The following is a 21321-nucleotide window of genomic DNA, read 5'->3' as shown; positions in this document are numbered from 1 at the left end:
CGAGGTCACTGGAACCTTCATGTCCTAAGGAACTGTTCTCTCCTGGCCTCTGAGGAGGCTATAGAGTGGTCAAAGAAGCTATCAGTCCCCAGACCTGGGGTAGACAATGGGGCAGGGGTAAGTCCTCACTTGACACCCGCTGAGAAGCTGACAACTGGAAAGAAGAGCCCATCAAGGTTGAAGGCTTCAAAGACACCTTGAACAGGACAGCCATTGATGCGGAAGGATATGGATGGTACACTAAGATCCAGGCAGCAGCTGACCACATCCTCTGGGGCTAGAAGGTGTTGTCCTGGAGAAGTCACTGGGCGTGCCACATGACCTATACCAGCCAGAGGTCAGAGGTCAGAGGTCCCACAGAATCAATGGTATCAAGAGACAACAGGCAAATATCGGAAGATCCCTTGGGGACTAGACCTTGAGAAACTATAGGTGTTCCTATAGTTCTAAAATTAGGGGGCAGAGGTTAAAGGGGGAGGGGTCTCCTGAGGTTATATTCCTGGGAACTGTGGGTCACAGATTAAAGACACAGAGTTTAGATTATGGAAACTTTAGGATCAGGATTCAAAGCTCGGAGGTTAAAGCTCTAGAATCAGAGGTTATACCTCTTCAAGGATCAGCATTTTGGAAGTTATGAGGAAAAAGGGAAGGGTGGGGCTCTGGAAGCTTGAGGGTTAGGGTCTGGAAAAATGAAGAGTAAGGGGACAAAAAATGCCTCCCCTGGGGTTCAGAATACCCCCCCAAACCCCAGGGTATGAGATCAAAGGTCAGGGTTAAGGAATCTCCTGGGAGAGCCCAAGTACCTGTCCAGAGATGCAGCCCATCAAAGCCATAGGAATAGAGGTCATCGCCGACTCCATTGCCTCCCCAGCCCTCGCCACCTCCAGGGTAGGGGCTATAGCCCTCAGTGAGGGCCCATCCCACCCGCAGGTGGGTGGCCTGAGCTGTCAGGAATGGAACTACCTCATCCACCATCACCTCAAAGTACCATTTGCCATACTGCGTGGAACCCTCTGCTCGTCCCACAAAGATGTTGGGGCGGATACTGTGGGAGTGAAGAAGACAGTCATGTTGTTGAGAGGGAAACAGAGAGAGAAACACATCACAAAAACAGATTGAGAAGAGACAGACGGGAGAGAAGGGGGCAGAGACAAGGACAAAAAGAAAAAGAAAACACAAAAAGAGAGATAGAGGCAGAAATGGAGCCTGGAAAAGAGAACAGTAGGAGTCTAGGGGTAAACTGGTACAAGGCAGACATCCTGGGAAGGGACCTTGCAAAAAGATACCCACTAAGGTTAGATCACAGTCAGGAACAGGGTTGAGGAGCTTTTGAGTCTTAGGATAGGGGTAGAGGTCAGCATAGGGGTTAGGAGCCTCACCTGGTAACGTAGTTGATCAGATCTGTCTGCAACAGAAGCTCACGACCTGGGAGCAAGTTCTCAGTAATGAGATCTTGGTTGGAGCGCACGGCCACACCATTGCACACACACAGAGAACATAGCACATCCAGGACCTGGAGGTCAAGATCAGAGGTTAAAGACAGTGAGAGAGCAGGGTACTGGGCTACAGGAAAAACAGGATAGGAAGCCAGAAGGGAAGGATGATGTATCTGGACATAAATATGGAGATTTTGCCTCAGAGAAGTTGGTATAAACAAAGGTTAGGGATGACAGGAAAAGGTTAGGGATCAGAGAAGAGGGTCAAGTGAGAGACTAGGGGTTTGTGATAAGGTTTAAGATAAGGCATCAGCAATGTAAGAAAAGAGAGGTTAAAGGGTAGAGTGAAAGGGTCAGTGAGAAATGGGAATCAAAATGAGATTTTTGGATCATCAGGGGCCAAAGGAGGATACAAATGTGTGAAGTAGTTAGAAATCAATCAATAGGAACTGCTAGCACCTGTAACAAATAGCAGAGTATACAGCCACTTAAAGCTGAAACTTATGGGGCTGGGAAGGTGGCTCAGTGGTAGAGTGCTTGCCTTGCATGCCTGAGGCCCTGGGTTCGATTCCTCAGCACCACATAAGCAAAAAGAAAAAAGCCGGAATTGGCGCTGTGGCTCAAGTGGTAGAGCACTAGCCTTGAGCTAAAGAGCTGAGGGACAGTGCCCAGGCCCAGAGTTCAGGCCCCACGACCAGACCCCAGAAAAAAAAAGCTGAAATTTATGATAAATATTTGATAAACTTTTCAAAGATTTAGCAAAGTATTCTGCACCCAAAATCCATTTAAGAACCAGAGCATGAGACACTGGTGTTGAGATGGAAGGTACGTGGGGGTAGAGTAGATCAGATAATTGATGGGGCCATGAGGAGAGGTCAGAAGTGGGAATTCAGAGGTCAGGGATGAGAGGTCAGAGGTGAAGAACAGACCTTGTGGTTTCTCCCATGCTTGTCAAGGAGGGAGATAATGGACTTGATGTGGTTCTCTTGGATGATATTCAGGACTTCAGGACTCTCGATAAGGACGCAGTACAGCACCTCCAGGATTCCTGTCAGGTACCAGGGGAGAGTTGAGGTGGTGTGATCCTCTTTTCCCTAACCCCTTTCCCAATGCCCTGGCTTCCCCTACCAGATGAGGCCTCTAGCCGATCCAGCTTGCTGACCAGCCAGTCCAAGTTGGTGGAGAAGAGGGCACAGTTGGTACGATTGCCACGGATCAAAGAGGCTGTGGGTGACAGAGGCATCAGACTGTGTGGAACTGCGTATCGGATGCTGTTGGGGAAGTTAGGACTCAGGCTCCTTACCCAGGAGTTCATACAGCAGGTTCACAATCTCTTTCCAGGACTCAGCCGCCTCCTCCCCTGCAAATTCGGCGAAGTGGGCAGCGGTGGTGTAGACATTCAGGCGGTCAATGCAATTCAGGACCAGGGAGAGCATCCCCTGGGGTGGAAGAAACAAAGAGGTCACAAGCTAAGTCCCAGTACCTCCCTTTCTTCTCTTTCTTAAATTTGCTAAGAAAATCTCTCCAACACTTAGTTTCAACCCAGTCTCATTAATCCCATGTTCCCATTCCTTCCCACCACCTTCTTCTCCTCCTTGCCTCCCCAGATCTGTTCGTCCTCTTTGCCTCTATCTCCAACATAAAATGCTCCTACTGAATCAAGGTTTCTGCCAGGTGCTGGTGGTTCACTTCTGTAATCCTAGCTACTTAGGAAAATGAGATCTGGAGGATGGCAGTTCAAAGCCAGCCAGTGAAGAAAAGTACACCAGATTCCATCTCTAAAATTACCAGTAAGAAGCAGGGATAGAGGCTTGGCTCAAGTGGCAAAGTACCAGCTGAGCAAATAAGCTCAGCAAATACAAAACTCTGAGTTTAAATGATGGTGCTGGAAAAATAAACTAAATAAGATCAAATTTTCTTTTTCTGAAGCATAGGCCAAGCACATTGACCTCAGGACCTTTGCATTTACTTGCTTTTCTACCCGTTGTTCTAAGTATACACCTGGCTTTCTTTCTTCTTCTTTTTTTTTTTTTTGGGGGTCCGGTCGTGGGGCCTGAACTTTGGGCCTGGGCACTGTCCCTCAGCTCTTCAGCTCAAGGCTAGCGCTCTACCACTTGAGCCACAGTGCCACTTCCGGCTTTTTTTTTCTTTTTGCTTATGTGGTACTGAGGAATCGAACCCAGGGCCTCATGCATGCAAGGCAAGCACTCTACCACTGAGCCACCTTCCTAGCCCCTTCCTTTCTTCTTTTATGTCACCCTGACTAAGCAGTCTAGTTTAGACGGTAAAACCCCAGCATTCTCTAGCCCTTCCCTGATTTTTCTCCTTAGCCCTTATCACCATATAGTTTGCCATACATTCATCTATTTATTTGTTTTGTTTTGAGCCAGGGTTCTTCTATGTAGCCAAAACTAACCCCAAAACTTTCAGTCCTCCTTTCTCAGACACCCCAGTACTGGAATTACAGGCATGTACCACTATGTCTTATTTATATTTGATCATATGATTCTCCCTTGCCACATCAACTTCCTAAGGGCAGATTTGATCTGCTTTGTTCACAGCTGGATTATTGGATGAGTGAATGACTGCTATTTAATCTTTCTGAGTTTTGAAGCGACCCATCTGTACCATGAGAATTACAACCTTCCATGTGTATAGCCATAGCAAAAGCTAAATACAAGGTAACAATAATCACAAACATTAGCATCCATTCTATATTGTAAATATTGTAAGTGCCTTGTCTATATATAGCAATTCCATTCTGGCCATAGTTTCATTGTTACTATATTTATTTACTGGTCTTCCTCCCCAGCAGATATGGAGCCCTTGGAGAGGAAGAGTCTAGCTGGATGCTTTTGAATAGATGGTGCTCCCCAACTCCTGACAACACTTAGGATCCCCTGATCTTCCCCCCACCCCTTCTCAGATCTCTAGCTGCCCCATACCTCTTGTATTCTGACTTAACCTTTACTGGTTTTCCTCCCTACACTCTCCTTCTTCTGGCCTCTGGCCCCATCCTCCCATCCCACACCACCTAGGGAACCAGAACCCCTAATTAGCTCAACCTCTGATTTCTCCCCAGGCCTATCTCGCAGGCCTGGCCTTGTTTTTGAGCTTCTTCACTTATAGGCCTTCTGATCAATGCAGGAGCGCGCCTACTTAAGGCCCCGTCCCCCAGCTCCCATTGGCCCAGGTCCTTCCTTGTGCTCCTCCCCTCCCCCCGCCCAATCCCTGCGCCATTTATCTCGCTCTGTCCCGAGGCCCCGCCCTCTTTAGGCCCCACCCTCACCCTTTAGGCCCCACCCACTCCCCTTGCACCTCACCTCCTCCTGGAAGAGGCTCTGGCGGTTGCGTAAACTGCGCAGCTTGCTCTGCTTCTCCTCATGCTGAAGCTCCTCTGAGGGAGGCTCAAAGTAGCCGATGAGGTCCTGCAGGCTCAGAATGACACCCTCGATGGGCAGCGCAGAGCCAACAGGCGGTCCTGAGCCCCGTGGCTTCCCGCTGAAGCTATCCAGGCCCCTACCACAAGGACCACAACTGTCTGTCAGGGCCAAGCACATCCCACTGTCATCACCCAAGAGCACCCCTCTGTCATTGCCCAACGCTATCAACACTCCTACAGACTCCTCCTTGTAAAGAGGATGAGATATGGAAAGCCAGGGGGAAAGGCCTTGGCTGGAGGTCACACAGTAAAAACTGAGACTGAGACTCACCTGGTTACACAAGGAGTTTATGGAAAGAGGAGTAAGGACGGGGGAGGTTCAGGGTTGAGGGTGGTAGTACTCAGGGTGTGAAGAGTGTTGAGCAGAAGTATGAGGTCAAAGATCACCATTGTCTAGGTCAGATTTAGGGCTCAAATGTACAGAGGGTATGGGATTAGAGATTAGGGATTGCGTGTGTTAAACAGCGCTGAGGCTGCCTCTTAAGATCTCTAGAGATGGAAGTGGTCAAGTGCATGAGTACAAGAAACTGGGGGTCACTCCAGGGCAGAAGGCAGCAGGGGGGTACACCTACTTGATGAACTGGTTGTACAGGCCAGCCGTGCTGTAAATCATCCGGGCAGCCTGTGACTCCTCCTGCTGGCAGCGGGTCAGTGACAGGGCATCATCCATGTGACCTTCCTGATGTAGCATGGCCTGAGGGTTCCACACAAAGCATTCAGGAGGGGGTCAGCCACCCAGAGTCATAAGCCCAGCTTTCTCCCATGTTCTTTGTCTGCCTTTCCTTTACTCTGTCTTTATCTCTTAGTAGGGCTGAGGTTCAAGTTGCCTTGTGCTGGCTAGACAGGCACTCTATCACCTGAGCTGTCCCTAGTCCTTTTTTCTCTTTCCCCTCCCCATCCCCCCAGACCTGAGGCTTGCACTCAGGGTCTGGGCACTGTCCCTAAGCTTCTTTGGCTCAAGACTAGCACTCTACCACTTGAGCCACAGCACTTCTTTCAGCTTTTTCTGTTTATGTGGTACTGAGAAATTGAACTCCGAGCTTCATGCACGGTAGGCAAGCACTCTACCACTAAGCCACATTCCCAGCCCTACGCTTTATTTTTGAGATGGTGTCTTGAGCTAACTTTGCCTGAGCTGGCCTTGGACCTTGACCCTCCTGTCTCCCTCCAGCATAGGTAGGATTACAGGGGTGCAGCATCACACCCAGTCCATCTGCCTCTATCTCTGAACCTCATTTTCACAAAGGCTTCCCATGTATTCACAGCATTTGTGTGTGTGTGTGTGTGTGTGTGAGAGAGAGAGAGAGAGAGAGAGAGAGAGAGAGAGAGAGAGAGAGACTGGGGTTTGAACCACCACCCTAGCCCAACTACCATTCCAGCCCCCTCTCTGCCAGAAACACCTATGCCCCTCCCCCTGCAGAAGCCCACCTTCTTCTTGAGCACACCAAGTCGCAAGGCCTTGGTATCAGGGGCAGCATAAGTGAGCCACAGGCCTGAAGCCACATGCTGCACAAAGCACAACGATTCTCCGTACTTGATCTCAGGGGGGCCCATGCCTTCCACATCTCGCTTGGGGGCCACATCCAGCTTCTCCTGCAGGGGAAATGGACAGCATTCAGCCTCCTCTGCCTATGTGTTAATGGGGGGAGCCCCAGAAGAGGCTGGTGTGGGCCCAGGTGAAGGAGGTCACCCTGACCAGAACTGACCTTGGAGATACGGAAGCAAAAGGAAGTGGCCTTGGTGTGGGCCTTGCTGGCATCCACCACGACCAGGCCCTGGTCCTCGGTGAGTGCCAGGTACCGCCCAGTGGTCACATGCCGGATTCGCAGAGGCTGGCCCCAGCGTAGGTGGCTCCCACTCCAACTGTTCAGGGTGACAGCAAAGGTTGGAGTGGGGTCAGAGCCCCTCCATCCCTAGTCCTACCATGGTCACTATAGACTTGGCCCAAACCTTTTTAAGCCCCCAACTCATCTTCTAGCATTCTCTAAACCTTTCTTGGGTCCCTCAAGTATCTCTTCGGACCCACTCATCCTCCCTCAGGAATTCCAACCCTCTTTAAAATGCTAGAAGATTCTTCCAAGTTCACCAGAGGTTTCTATTACCCCCAAGTTTATCCAGATCCCATACACTCCCCCAGACTTTCACTCAAGACCCCATTTCTTCATTGGAAGTCCACCACTCTCCCCAAGACCTCCTCCCTTTTCCAGAATCCCTGAGGACTTCCATATCATTCTTTGGGCTCTCCAGATTGCCCCCACACACACACAAAAAAAGACTTTTCATCCTCTTCCTTAGATCTTCCTTCAAGAAATTCCCTCAGGACCCCAGCCCTTCCTCCAGTATACCCACCCCGCCCCCCCGACACACACACACACCTGATTCTCAGCGGCTCCAGCCTCCAGAGAGAGCGAGCATGGGTACACACAGATCCTCCCTCGTAGTAGACAAGTCTGGGGAGACACAAGACAGAGTGAGGTCTCAAGAATCTTGGTCCCCAATCCCATCAATAGGGTTTGTTACAGTTTGGATCTTTAATATCACCCAGTGATGCACATGTGTTAAAGGTTTGGTCCCCAGTCTGTGCCACTACCGGAAACTTTGGGCAGTGGAACATAATAGAAGGAAGTGAGGTCATTTCATTGAGAGTGAGCCATTTAAGAGAATATGGAGGCTTTTTTTTAGGTCATATGGCTTGAACTCTGGGCCTGGGCACTGTCCCTGAGCTTGTCTGCTCCAGGCCAATGCTCTACCACTTGAGCCACAGCACCACTTCCAGTCTTCTGGTGGTTTTTTGGAAATAAGAGTCTAAAAAACTTTCTTGCCCAGGCTGGCTTGGAACCATGATCCTCAGATCTTAGCCTTCTGAGTAGCTAGGATTACAGGTGTGAGCAACCAGCACCCAGCTTGGAGACCCTTTCAATTGCCCACTGACCTCAGCCACATGTCTCCTCCATGATGTCCTATGCTGCCACAAGTCCAAAACAAGGCCAAGCAATGATGGACTAAAACCTTGGAAACTATGACCCAAAATAAACCTTCCCTCTTACCAAGTTGACTAAGGTATTTTGTCAGAGTATCAGGAAAGTGATTGACACAAGAGTCCCAGCCCTCTAGGCAACTTTCCTCCCCAACCCCCATCCTAGACTTCAGGCCCTTTGCTCTTGTACCCAACCCAGACCTGCGCTGGTCATCACTGTCAGAAGGAGAAATGGTCAGACATTCATCCATGTGTCCGTGAAACAGACGGAGGACATGTCCCCCTGTCACATAGCCTGAGGAGAAGAAAAAGAAGTTGGTTATTGTGAAGTGTAATGTGAGTTTGGAAAGACCTACCTGAGCTTTGTAGTTAGAAGTTGATGGGCCTGGGTTTGGGCGTTTCCTGGTTTGAATTTCAACTTGGTTCTGGTTTGGGATTCTGAAGTTTGGAGTATGAATCCAAAGTTCTTTTTGATTTTGTGTTGGTTGTGGGGCTTGAACTCAAGGCCTGGGTGCTGTCCCTGAGCTCTATTTGTTAAAGATTAGAGCTCTACCACTTTGAGCCACAGCACCACTTCCAGTTTTCTAGTGGTTAATTGGAGATAAGAGTCTCAAGAAAGGGCTGGGAATGTGGCTTAGTGCTTGCCTAACATGTGTGAAGCCTTGGTTCAATTCCTCAGTACCACATAAACATAAAAAGCCAGAAGTGGCACTGTGGCTCAAGTGGTACAGTGCTAGCCTTGAGCAAAAAAAAAGAAGCTCAGGGACAGTGCCCAAGCCCTGAGTTCAAACCGCAGACCTAGCAAAAAAAAAAAAAAGTCTCACAGACTTTCTTGTCCAGGTTGGCTTTGAACCACGATCCTCAGATTTCAGCCTTCTGAGTAACTAGGATTATAGGCATGAGCCACCAGTGCCTGGTTTTATTCTTTTCCCTTTGGTCCAAGACTGGAACTCAAATTCAGTACCTAATGATTCTGCTCAGTGGCTAGTGTTCCACCAACTGAGCCAGGCCTCCACCACCAGCTTTTAATTGTTTTGCCAGTCCTGGGGCTTAAACTCTGGGCCTGGCTGATGTCTCTGAGCTTCCTTTGCCCAAGGTAAGTACCACTTGAGCCACAGTGTCACTTCCAGCTTTTTTGACTAGTTTATTGGAGATAAGAATCTTATGGACTTTCCTGCCTCAGCTAGCTTCAAGCCACAATCCTCAGAGCTTTGTCTCCTAAGTAGCAAGATTATAGGCATGAGCCACCAGCATCTGGCTCAGCTTTTGATTTTTTAAGAAGTGGACTGAAATTTTCTAAGTCTGAGACTGGTAGGGTAAAGCCTGGGAGTCTGAATTAGAGTTCCTAGGTTGGAAATCTGAAGTTTGATATCAAGGGTTGAAGATAACTGTTCTTATTCTCTTTTTTTTCTTCTCTTCTTTCCTTCTTCCTTTCTTTTTTTTTCTTTATTTCTTCCTCTTTTTTTTTTTTTTTTGTCAGTTGTGGGGCCTGAACTCTGGGCCTGGGCACTGTCCCTCAGCTCTTCAGCTCAAGGCTAGTGCCCTACCACTTGAGCCACAGCGCCATTTTCGGCTTTTTCTGATTATATGGTGCTGAGGAATCAAACCCAGGGCCTCATGCATGCGAGGCAAGCACTCTACCACTGAGCCACCTTCCCAGCCCTTTCTCTCTCTCTCTCTCTCTCTCTCTCCTTTTCTTTTTTGTTGTTGTTGTTGTTGCCAGTACTGGGGCTTAAACTCAGGTTAGTGCTTTCACTTACTCAAAGCTAGCATCTACCATTTGGTCCACAGCTCCACTTCCAGAATGTTGCCAGTTAATTGGAGAGCCCCACAGACTTTGCTGTCTGAGTTGGCTTTGAACCCCAATCCTCAGATCTCAGCTTCCTGAGTATCTAAGGTTACAGGCATTAACCACTGGTCCATAGTTCTGTACTTATTTTTGAACACTGGAGTCTGAGGAAGAGCTCCAAATCTGATACTCAAAGCTTTGGATCTAGCTAGGCACCTGTGGCTCATACCTGTAATCCTAGTCACTGAGGCTGAGATCTGAGGATTGTGAATCAAAGCCAACCCAGGCAGGAAAATCCATGAGACTCTCATCTCCAATTAACCACCAGAAAACCTGAAGTGGCACTGTAACTCAAGTGGTAGAGCTCTCACCTTGAGCTGAAGAGCTGAGGGACAGCACCCAGACCCAGAGTTCAAGACCTGCGACACCCCCCACCAAAAAAAAAAAAAAAGCTTTGGATCTGAATGTAGGATCTTACCTTAAGCATTTTGTGTGGGTGATTTGGGGACTAGTTCTTTGCAGTCTGAGTTTGGGGGTTGGGGATGTGAGATCTAGGGGTCTAGATTTGGGATCAGTTGGCGATCAAGGTATACAGATAATAAATTGGAAATCTAGGTGTTAGGGCTAAGGATCTGAAGCTCAGTTTGGGCAGAGCTGAAGGGCAACACTGAGGGTCTGTTTTGGGAACTTCAATTTAGGGGTCAGAAGTCTGGGGGGCCTCACCCTCTTCACAGCAGGAACAGATAGGGTTCATGTTCCACAGAGTCTGCATGAAGGAAGCGTCAACCTGGAGCTCCCCACTGGCTGTGGACAGGTGCTGGGGGCCCCCAAGTTATGGTAGTCAGAGATGATGGGTTGAAGTTGGCAACGATCCCAGAGTCCAGGGCAGAAATTGAGGATGGATGCAAAAAAAAAAATTTTTGAGATAGAAAATTGCAGATCACAAATACGAAAAGCGGGGGGGGGGGGGGGGGAAGGATTTGGTGGGGGGGGTGGGGGGGGAGGATGGGAAGGGATCGAAACAAAGGAGGAGGCTACAATGCTTAAAAAGAAATGTACTCATTATCTTGCCCATGTAATTATAACCCCTCTGTACAGTATTTTCACAATAAAAAAAAATACAAAAAGCAAGCTCAAATAAGGGGCTGGGAACACTGGAAGTCAAGATGTTTGGGGGTGTCCGCTTTGGCAACAAGTATACTAAAATTGAAACGATACAGAGAAGATTAACATGGCCCCTGCACAAGGATGACACGCAAATTCATGAAGCATTCCATATTTTTTTTGTTGCTTTGTATGTCCCTCCCCCACAGTATAACCCCTGTTTTCACTGTATTTGATGTTGCTATACTTTGTGGAGGGGAAGGGAAAAAACAAATTATTTAAATAGGGATACAGGTGGACCCATTGCAACAATGAGATGTACAAGACATTACAACTTTGGCAGGGGGTGGGGTGGAATGGAAAGGGATAGGAAGGGGAAACAAAGGAGGAGGCAGCAATGCTTGATAAGAAATGTACTCATGACCTTGCCCATGTAATTGTAACCCTTCTGTATGGTATTTTCACAATTAAAAAAAAGATATTTGGGGCTAGGAAACAGATGGGAAAACTAAAAATGAAGAGATAGAGCTACTCCCATAGGCTCTGAATCCTGGGAGCTGTAGGACCCACTGTTGGAGGTGAGTTCAGCTTACCAGGTAGCGCTCGGAGGAGACACTGACAAGAATGAGATCATCTCCAACTCGAACCTTCTCTCCTTCAGACCTTTGTTTGGAGGCTGGGTGCATTGTCCACCAACAGGCTTCTCCTATGGGTGGGGACAGGATCGGGGTAAGGTGGCTGTTAGGATGCTATCTACTCATAACGCTCTTCACTAGCCATCCAGCTCCCCAGGCCTCAGACCAATAAAGCTACCATTTCTTCCACAAAGTCTCCACCCAGAATCTCCCCACCAAATCTTCCTGGGTAAAATGTGTCCATTCATGCACTCAGTCCCTTTGTCCCAAAGTCCTGCCGGACTCTGGAGTTCTGGGCACTTCTGTATCCTGACTTCCAGCCTCAAGGGAGGGGCCCTTCACTCTCCCATCGCTGCACCTGTTGCATCCTCCTGTAGTCCCACATCGAAGGCCAGCTTGTCAGTCAAGGAGCGGGAGGTAGTAAGACAACTCAGGTACTAGGGTTGGAGAGGGGGATCAGTCTCCTTCTGGCAGACCTGCCCCTTACCCCCTGCTTAAACCCCATGTTAATGCACTTACCATGCGACTGTGTGCATGCCGGAGCAGGATGGCATGGCCATACAGAAGTGTTCTATGTCCTCCACCCTGGGATGACTGTAGGGGGGGTAGGAGGCACAGAGTAAGCACAGAACCCCAGATTCACAAGACCCCACCCAAAATAAAACATCTTCCCTATTCACAGGCAGGCATATGATCTCCATCAAATACTGGGCTCAAGTCTGGAGTTCAGTGAGCCTCAGTTTCCCCATCCATGGAATTAGGGACTGTGTCTCTAAGAAGCCCAGGGAAGGAGTATTTGACATTCTCTGAAACTTCTTTTTATCTCAGCCTCTTTTTATCTCATCAACCCAAAGTCACCCAGGGAGAGTGAAGAACTCATCTGACATGCCTGGGAACACTCAAGGAACCCCAGGATTTTGTGTTTCATGGGCCTCAGCCCCCTGGGTTTTCATCTATCATAACATGGCTGAGCTGTAGCCTCAACGGGCTGGGAAAGTACTAGCAGGTGTTCAACATGTGGCTATGACCTCTAGCAATAAGGTGACCAGCTGTGCTACCTGCCACAACTGCCCCTTCCTGAGCACAAGGAGACTCGGCCCTTTGGATGAGCCCTTGATGGCATCATGCCCCCATCATGGCTCTCACATGCCCATGCCGAGGGTACCATGTGATGGGGCCACATGATCACATGGTGGACCCACTCCTGGACCGGAGGGGGCCTATACATAGGATGGAAGGAGATGAGGAAAGACATCCCATGCGGTGAGGATCTGGGGGTCAAGGTTTGGAGGGGAAAGGTTGGGAAAGAGGAGAAAGGATCAGGTAGGGATAATGAGGGGCTCAGAAGCCCTTACTCCTTCCTTCCTGCTTGCCTGGCTTGTTCTGGACCACAGTCCCTGACAACTGGAGTTGGGGAGAGCCCCCAAAGCCCCTGTGTGCAGGAAATGGGCCTGAGCAGCAGGCCTGAGAACAGAAGGAGTGGACAGATGACACCCAAGGCTAGACCTACCCACTTATCCAAATTGAGGGCCTGTGGGGCAGGGCAGAGAGAGGAAGAAGAGCATATGGTAAATGACACCCCCTCCCAGTTGCCCTCCTCCATCCCTGTCCCTTTGTCCTGATCCCTGGGGAGGGAAGGGGAGAGCCTCACCTCTACGCCAGCCTCTACAGTGTTGGCCAGCATCTCCTGCAAGGCTCGGACTGACAGAGACTGCTCCAGGATGAAGCAGCAGATGGCCAGGTCAGGGGGCACATTCTGGAGTGGGACAGGCAGACGTTAGTGGGGCAAGGAGGGCAGAAGATTCCTGAGTGCCATTCCCTGGCATGCCAGACTCCCTTCTGTAATCTGAACAACCACACTCCTAAGACACCCACAAAAGGACCTGCCAACACCCCCCTTAGCCCCACCCAGGCTCTCAGACCCCCCAAATCCCAAGCCATATACTCTCAGAACACCTTCCCCTCAAACCCTTGTTATCTAACTCATCTCAAGCCCCTGTTTGCCCGTTAGGACCCCTCCTTCATGGACCTCCAGTCTCCTGCCTTTTCTCCTGAGCCCCCAACCCTTCCCTCTCAACAGGGTTCCTAAACCCTCAGGCCACCTCCCATTTGGGGGATTTCTGTGCCTTTTCCTTCAGCAGCCTTGCCTGACCTTCCACAATCTGTGTGTGTACCCCTTAGGGCCTGCAACTCCTGCTACCTCAAAACTCCATCCTTCCTCAATCCTCACCCTTGAGACTTCAGACCCTGGCCCTGGCCTCCTCAGACCCCGATCTCTCCTCAGATTCTGTCCTCACCCCAGGTTGCATCCTTCCTTCCTCAGACTTCACCTCTGTGACCCAAAGCCCTGCCCCCAATCGCCTCAGACCCCACTCTCCCACCTCAGGACCTGTCCTCCTCAGACTCCACCTCTGCAACTTCAAACCCTGCCCCCCAAATACCTCAGACCCTGCCTAAGTCCCTCCTCAGACCCCAGCCCCAGTCACCTCAGACTCCAACCCTTCTCACACCCAAGCCCTCCTCAAATCCCAGCCTCAGTCACCTCAGACCCGGTCACTCCTCAGGCCCCATCCCTCCTCAGACCAGGCATCTATCTCAGGACAGGAACTTCCCGCCTTGAAACCAGGCCCCGCCCCCAGCCACAGGCCACACCCTCTTCCTGTCCCGCCCCTTTCCCATCTTAGCCCCGCCCCCACGGCCATCCCCCTGCTGTCAGCCTCATCTTGCAAGGCTTGAGTTTGAATCTGGGCCCTGGGCTCCAGACTCCCTGCCCTCCTCCGGGGCCGTGGACACTGACCTGCGCGTTGCTGGTGGGCTCCAGGAAGCAGAGGCGGTTGCCGAAGCCCTCAGCCGCCAGGCAGAGCTTGAGCTGCTCCTTGAGCACGGTGGCGCTGCACTGCAGGACCACCTCGTCATCCTGGGGACACCAAGGGACAGGACCTGCTGGTGGGGACAGCCCCGCACCAACTGTCCAGGGAGAGGAATTCCCACCCACCCTTGGGGACTCAAGAGATCCTGCCTCAGTCTCCAGAGCAGCTGGGACTACAGGCATGCTCCACTGCGCTTGACTCCAGCCCAGGGGAAACTGAGATTGGTGGCAGGGGAGGACACTAATTGCCCAAGACTACACATCTGTTAAGAGAAGGAGCTTGGCTGAGCACTGGTGGCTCCCGCCTGTAATCTTAGCTACTCAGGAAGCTGAGATCTGAGGATTGGGGTTCAAAGCCAACCTGAGTGTAGGGAAACTCCAAGAAACTCTTTATTTCCAATTAACCACCAGAAAACCAGAAGTGGAGCTGTGGCTTAAAGTGGTAGAGCACTTGAGCAAAAGTGCTCAGAGGCAGCACCCAGGCCCCGAGTTCAAGCTCTATGACTGACACAGAGAGAGACAGAGAGACAGAGAGACAGAGACAGAGACAGAGAGACAGAGAGATAGAGAGACAGAGAGGTGGGTGGGGGAGCTTGGATTTGAACCAGAGTCCAGCTGCTTCCAGAGGCCTCCCAAATAGGATCCATAAGATGACCCATTAGAAGGTGGAAAATATATACAGGCTTATAAGTTAATTTTTTGTTGTTGTTTAGTGTTGTTTCTCTAAAGCAGAGTCTCATTTGGTAGCTCATGGATTGGCCACAATCTTTCCATCCTTCTGCCTCAGCCTCCCAAGTGCTGGGATTAGATAATGAGGTCCTATCAACACTACTGCGTCTGATTTTGGTAACTGATTGCATTGTAGTTTTGGAAGAAACAACGTTCATTTTTTTTTTTTTCCTCAGTCAATCATGGGGCTTGAACTCTGCGCCTGGTCGCTGTCCCTCAGCTCCTCAGCTCAAGGCTAGTGATCTACCACTTGAGCCACAGCACCACTTCTGGTTTTCTGCTGGCTAATTAGAGATAAGAGTCTCACAAACTTTCCTGCCCAGGCTGGTTTTGAACCTCAATCCTCAGATCTCAGCCTCCTGAGTAGCCAGGATGACAGGTGTGAGCTACGGGCACCCAGTGAAACACCATTCTTATACACTGAAAGTAGCACAGGTCTAGGTATTTTCCTCAGGGGAAAAAATATAGAGAGGAGGAAAAGATTAAGTAGACATAGCAAACATAACAGTTGGGACAATGACTGAAGGCTAAATGGAATGTGCATTCTTTGAACTCAACTCCAACTTAATTTCCAATTAACCTCAAGATGACTAATTTTTTGTATGTGTGCCAGTACTGAGGCTTGAACTCAGGGCCTCACACTTTCACTTGATATTTGAACTCAAGGCTCCAATTAGCCATCCCTCTCCCCTCCCCAAAAATGAATAACAGAGGCTGGAAATATGGCTTGGTGGTAGAGTGTTTACCTAGCACACATGAAGCACTGGGTTCAATTCCTTAGTACCATATACACAGAAAAAAACAGAAGTGGTTTTGTGGCTCAAGCCTTGAGCAAAAGAAGCTCAGGGAGAGTGCCCAGGCCCTGAGTTCAAGCCCCAGGACAGGAAATAAAATAAAATAACAGAAATAGAACTGTGGTTTAAGTGGCAGAGTACTAGCTTTGAATAAAAAAAGTTAAGTAAGAGTGCAATACCATCCCACATCCACACAAAACATAGTAATAATAATAACAACGACAACAACAATAAAGTAAAATAAAGCTCCTTTGCTACCACAGCTTCCTACCCCTTACCACCAAAACCTCCTTCAAAGAGGCCCGGGGCCTACAAAGAATCTGTATTATTATCCAGCTATCTCCCCACTCGGAGTTCTGGCTTGGGCCTGGCTTTGAGAAACATCAGCCTGGGCAAGTTAAGAGGTCATCTACCATCCAAGGGAAATGAAACCAGGTAGGAGGGGAGTGCAGAGTGTGTTTGGGGGGGGGGGGGGACTGGCTAGCCTTCTTTAACATTGAAATAAAATAGAGCAAGAACAGGAAATAACAAACCTCCTGTCCTGCCTTCAGGGCAATCTACATTTTATGAAGTTGTCACTGTTAAAAATAGGGGTGTGTGTGTGTGTGTGTGTGTGTGTGTGTGTGTGTGTGTGTGAATGCTCACAGGGGTTGTCCATGGTTGCAAAACCTGGAGACCACCCAAATGTCCATCAGGCAAATGAACTGATAAGCAAATTGCAATATAGTCATACAATACAGTACTACTTGGCAACAAAAAGGAATGCATTTTGGATACAAGCAACACAGATAAATGTCAAAAATACACTGAGCAAAAAGAGAAAGACAGCCGGGGAACCGGTGGCTCACTCCTGTAATCCTCGCTACTCACAAGACTGAGATCTGAGGATCCTGGTTGGAATCCAGCCAGGGAAGACAAATCCACAAGACTCCAATCAAGTAGCTAAAAGCTGGAAGTGGAGTTGTGGCTCAAGTGGTAGAGGGCTAGCCTTGAGCAGAAAAAGCCAAGCGAGATCGAGAGGTCCTGTGTTCAAGCCCCAGTATTAGCATTAAAAGAAGAAAAAGAACAGGAAAGACCTTCTGTGGTAAAGGAAATAAATATTCTCTGCTTTGATGGTGGTTACCTGGGTCTGCACAGTTTGTCAAAACTCATTAAACTAGCATGCCAAAGTGAGTATAATTTATTGTATATGCCTTAATAAAGCAGAGGTTTTTTTTTAAAGTCTATGTTTATGTACTGGGTTGCAATATGAAATATTGGTGCAATTGGTGGGATATGATCCCAAAAAAGTGTAAAGAAGTGCTGCATGAGTTCAATAACATTCAGGAAACCAGACCCAATCCCGGGGCCAAGAGAATACCAAGGCCAGGACTCTCTGGAGCCCTAACACTAGATTGCTAACTTAGTATGTCTGGATCCAGTTTTCCTCTGGTGAAAACAAAATAACTAGGCCTTCGTGGCTATCCAGAGATGCCACTTCCTGGCCTTGACCTTGAGCAAGTGATTTAACCACTTGGGGCTTGCTTTCCCTCAAATCTCTCTGGGAGATAAAGATAGGGCCCTACCTCAGAAGATAAGGCAGTAAGAATATAATTAGATACTTCCAGAGGCCAAGGCCCTGGGCACAAAGCCTGGGTACAGACCATAGGCTACCACAGCTATGGTCTTATTAGGTCCAACCCATCATATCTGTTAAGGGGCTGGGGCTGGGCAAGATTCCATCCAGTGGCTTCGCATCCAGCTGTCCCCATCCTTCACTAGCAGCCCAGCTGTTTGTTCCTCCCTCCCAGGAAACCGGACCCAGGCCACCAGGGTTCTATTCTGGGTTTGGAATGCTGCGTCAGCACTTCTTGCATGGACTCAGAGCCTTGGAGGGGGAGGGAAGAGGGCAGTAGAGGGTCAGCAGACCTGGACCAGGGGAATCATCTCCTCTCAGACTCACCCCCTCTCACCCCCAGCTGAGCCACTGGAGGACAGGTGGAACTGGGAGGGTGCACCATTGAAAGGGAGGGTGAAGGACTGGGAGATGGGCAGCCCCTCCTTCTTTCTCTTCTCCTCTCTGTCCAGGGCCCAGAAAAACGGACTATTTCTGGGAGGGACACCTGTTGTTCTAATTCCTATCCCTGCCCCCCAACCCTCCAGCCTGTGATCAGAGATTCAGGGAGAGACAGAGCCAGAGGGACAGCAAAACACAGAGGGACTGAAGCCAAGGAACAAAAGGAAGAGCTAGAGACAAAGAGACAGAGAGACAGAGATAATGGACATCCCAAAGAGATGGGTAGAGACACCACCCACAGAGTCTCATGAACCATCAGCACACGTATTTGATTCTTCTCCTCAAACCCAAAGCAGGGAAAGGGCGGGGGGGGGGGGGGGGGGAGACCAAGAATCCAAGAGACCCCCAAGGATTCCCCCTCAAGGATAAGAGTTACAACAAATTTTGTCCTCCAACCTCACACCAGCCAGCCCCCTTCCCAAGAATTTAAATGGGTCAGAGCCTGGAGCAAGAAGAGAATGAGGGCTGGGTGGGGGTGGGAGGGTGGCTAAATTAAGCCCAGGAATTAGAACCACCTTCCCCAAGTGTCTGCTTGCAGGGTGGCCTAAAGGGGGGTGGGTGCTCCCTCAGTGTCCCCCACTTGTGGACAAAAGCACTAAAAATCAGAAGCAGCCGAAGGATATCCCGCTCCCCATTCTGAAATTCTCAAATCCTGCTAATTAAATCTCTGGTGAGAAAGGTGGAGGAGATATTTAAAAAGTGACAGTCGCTTGAAGTGACAAAGGAAGAGATCTCGATTCTTAGAGACCACCGGCAAACAGGACCGACAGAGATGACGGAAAGACTCAGGGATACCTTAGAAATAGCCCCCCCCCCGCAGAGACTACCCCCCGAACTCAGAGATAAGTACCGTCCGCAGGAACTGGACTTCGTCCTCGCCTTCTCCTCCGTCTCCCATGATGTCGGGGCTCCAGAAGGCCTGGGCTGAGGTCGGGGGATGGAGGGAAGGGGCTGCAGGCTGGGCAGGTGGGCTGGGGGCGGGTTGAAGTCGGAGACCTCTGGGGACGCCAGAGGCACCCGCGAGGTAGATGGAACTGAGAGGAGGACACGAGTGCTGGACAGAGCTGGCAAGGGGTCCCAGCCCCCCCACTGCACCCATTGGGCCGGGGCGCACGTGGCCACGCCCCTCACTCGGAGCCTCGCACCCATTGGACCAATGTGCACGGAGCCACGCCCCTCGCTCGGAGCCACGCCCACAGACTTCAAACCTTGGCTAAAACTGCAAGGTGGGGGGTAAGGTTTGTTTCACAAAGGGCAAACTGAGGCTCTAGGCAGTAAAACCTTGGCTGGATATCACACAAGAGAACCTGAATGTGTGCCATTTAAAGCCTTCTGATTTGGGGCTGGAAATGTGACATAGTCGTAGAGTGCTTGCCTAGCATGCATGAAGCCCTCGGTTCAGTTCCTCAATACTACATAAACAGAAAAAGTCGGAAGTGGTGCTGTGGCTCAAGTGGTAGAGTGCTAGCCTTGAGCAAAGTTCAGGGACAGTGGCCAGGCCCTGAGTTCAAGCCCCAGGACTGGCTAAATAAATAAACACATAAATAAAGTCTCCTGGCTTTAAAAAAAAAAAAAAAAGCATTATATGGGCATGTGTGGTGGCATATTTCCATAATTCTAGAATTTGGGAGGCCAAGACAGGAGGATCACAAGTTCAAGGCCAGCTTGAGCTACAAAGTGCGTTCCAACACACACACACACACATACCACACACACTGCACACACATGCAACACAACACACAAGGTTGAGAAGTAAGGACTCTGCCAGATAGTCTGGGTTTGATTCATCTTATTGAGAGCAGAAAATGAAAGCATGAGCCGAGTGCCTGTAATCTTAGCTACTCAGAAGGCTGAGATCTGAGGATCGCAGTTTGAAGTCAGCCCAGGCAGAAAAGTTGATAAAACTCTTAACTTCAATTAACCACCAAAAAGTCAGAGGTGGAACTGTGGCTCAAGTGGTACAGCACTTGAGGGGGAAAAAAAAAGCTAAGGAAGCTGGGCACTGGTATCTCACACTTATAATCTTAGCTACTCAGGAGGCTGAGATCTGAAGATCACGGTTCAAAGCCAGCCTGGGCAGGAAAGTCCATGAGACTCTTTTTTTTTTTTTTGTCAATCATGGGGATTGAACTCTGGGCCTGGGCGCTGTCCCTCAGCTCTTCAGCTCAAGGCAAGTTCTCTGCCACTTGAGTTACAGCGCCACTTCCGGTTTTCTAGTGGTTTATTGAAGATAGGAGTCTCCCGGTCTTTCCTGCCCGGGCTGGCTTTGAACCTCGATTCTCAGATCTCAGCCTCCTGAGTAGCTAGGATTACAAGTGTGAGACACCAGCGCCCAGCTCCATAAGACTCTTATCTCCAATAAAATACCAGAAAGCCAGACATGGCACTGTGGCTCAAATGGTAGAGCACTAGCCTTGAGCTGAAGAGCTAAGGGATAGCACCCAGGCCCAGACCAAAAAAAAACTAAGGAAAAAGCACACAGGTCCCTGGGTTTGAGCCCCAATACAAGCATACACACACACACACGCACACACAAAATGAAAACACATAGCTTTACCATGTCTAATTTTGTGGGAGGTTTTTGTTTTTGTTTTATTTTTATTTTTTTCTAGTACCAGGGCCTCACACTCACTCAGCTTGCTTCTTATGCTTGTTTACTCAGGACTAGAACTCTACCTCCTAATCCATACATCCAGCCCTTTTTTTGCTGATCTTGAATGTCTATTTTTAAGACCTCATTCTTAAAAAAATATCATACAATGTATAACAGGTTGTCAGAAGTCACAGAAATATTGGTGTTAGTGAAATTACATTAAGGGGCTGGGAAGGTGGCTCAGTGGTAGAGCACTTGCCTTACATGCATGAGGCCCTGGGTTCAATTCCTGAGCACCACATAAGCAAAAAGAAAAAAAAAGAAATTACATTAAATAGCAGGTAACTCTATATTATATTGTTGAATTATATGAATCAAAAAGGTATTACATAATTCCATATTTAGGTTAATATTATATGATAAAATACAATATCATTTTTGTTGTGCATCTTGGTGTGTTAAATTACTTGAATTGATTCCAAGTAATACAAAATTAAGCATTACTTTCCATTAACATTTGCACAGAATGTAAAATGATTATATCATTATGACTGATATCATAAGATATTAATAGTGTCTTACTTCTGCCAGTCATGATTACATGTCTTAGAACCCTTTCCATATTGGTTTGCAGACACCTGCCTCGTGGCTATGATGGCTTTGCAAGGACTTTTTTGTTGTTGTTGGTAGTGGTCATGGGGCTTGAATTCTGGGCCTGGGCACTGTCTCTCAGCTCTTCAGCTCAAGGCTAGTGCTCTACCACATGAGCCACAGAGCCACTTCCGGTTTTCTGGTGATCTATTGGAGATAAGAGTTTCACGGCTTTTCCTGCACAGGCTGGCTTTGAACCGCAATCCTCAGATCTCAGCCTCCTTAGTAGCTAGGACTGCTACAAAC

The 21321-nt window shown here is 49.0% G+C and overlaps 1 protein-coding gene and 1 non-coding gene across 3 annotated transcripts in view; one reads left to right on the top strand and one right to left on the bottom strand.

The window, feature by feature from the left end:
- The window catches only part of Ryr1 (ryanodine receptor 1), a 110940-nt gene extending 92211 nt beyond the window's left edge, over positions 1-18729 (bottom strand). For both annotated transcript variants that reach the window (XM_042667853.1, XM_042667854.1), the window contains exons 1-19: positions 18682-18729; positions 14181-14300; positions 13035-13139; positions 11903-11977; positions 11742-11820; positions 11342-11454; positions 10368-10461; positions 8057-8150; positions 7254-7328; positions 6585-6741; positions 6307-6471; positions 5451-5572; positions 4760-4955; positions 2740-2875; positions 2565-2660; positions 2366-2484; positions 1380-1513; positions 804-1045; positions 130-322 (exon numbers count right to left, since the gene is read on the bottom strand). In XM_042667853.1, the coding sequence (XP_042523787.1) occupies positions 130-322; positions 804-1045; positions 1380-1513; positions 2366-2484; positions 2565-2660; positions 2740-2875; positions 4760-4955; positions 5451-5572; positions 6307-6471; positions 6585-6741; positions 7254-7328; positions 8057-8150; positions 10368-10461; positions 11342-11454; positions 11742-11820; positions 11903-11977; positions 13035-13139; positions 14181-14300; positions 18682-18729 (2363 nt within the window). The remainder of the gene's footprint in view (positions 1-129; positions 323-803; positions 1046-1379; positions 1514-2365; positions 2485-2564; positions 2661-2739; positions 2876-4759; positions 4956-5450; positions 5573-6306; positions 6472-6584; positions 6742-7253; positions 7329-8056; positions 8151-10367; positions 10462-11341; positions 11455-11741; positions 11821-11902; positions 11978-13034; positions 13140-14180; positions 14301-18681) is intronic.
- Positions 10821-10927, top strand: LOC122097631. The gene has a single exon (XR_006145552.1). It is a non-coding gene; the product is annotated as a U6 spliceosomal RNA (small nuclear RNA).
- Positions 18730-21321: the final 2592 nt, after the last annotated feature.

Source organism: Dipodomys spectabilis, unplaced genomic scaffold, assembly GCF_019054845.1.
Source record: "Dipodomys spectabilis isolate Male_0828 unplaced genomic scaffold, ASM1905484v1 ptg000422l, whole genome shotgun sequence".
NCBI lineage: Eukaryota > Metazoa > Chordata > Mammalia > Rodentia > Heteromyidae > Dipodomys > Dipodomys spectabilis.
Note: the sequence above shows the minus strand (reverse complement) of the source record. Positions and strands in the feature narration are given on the sequence as shown.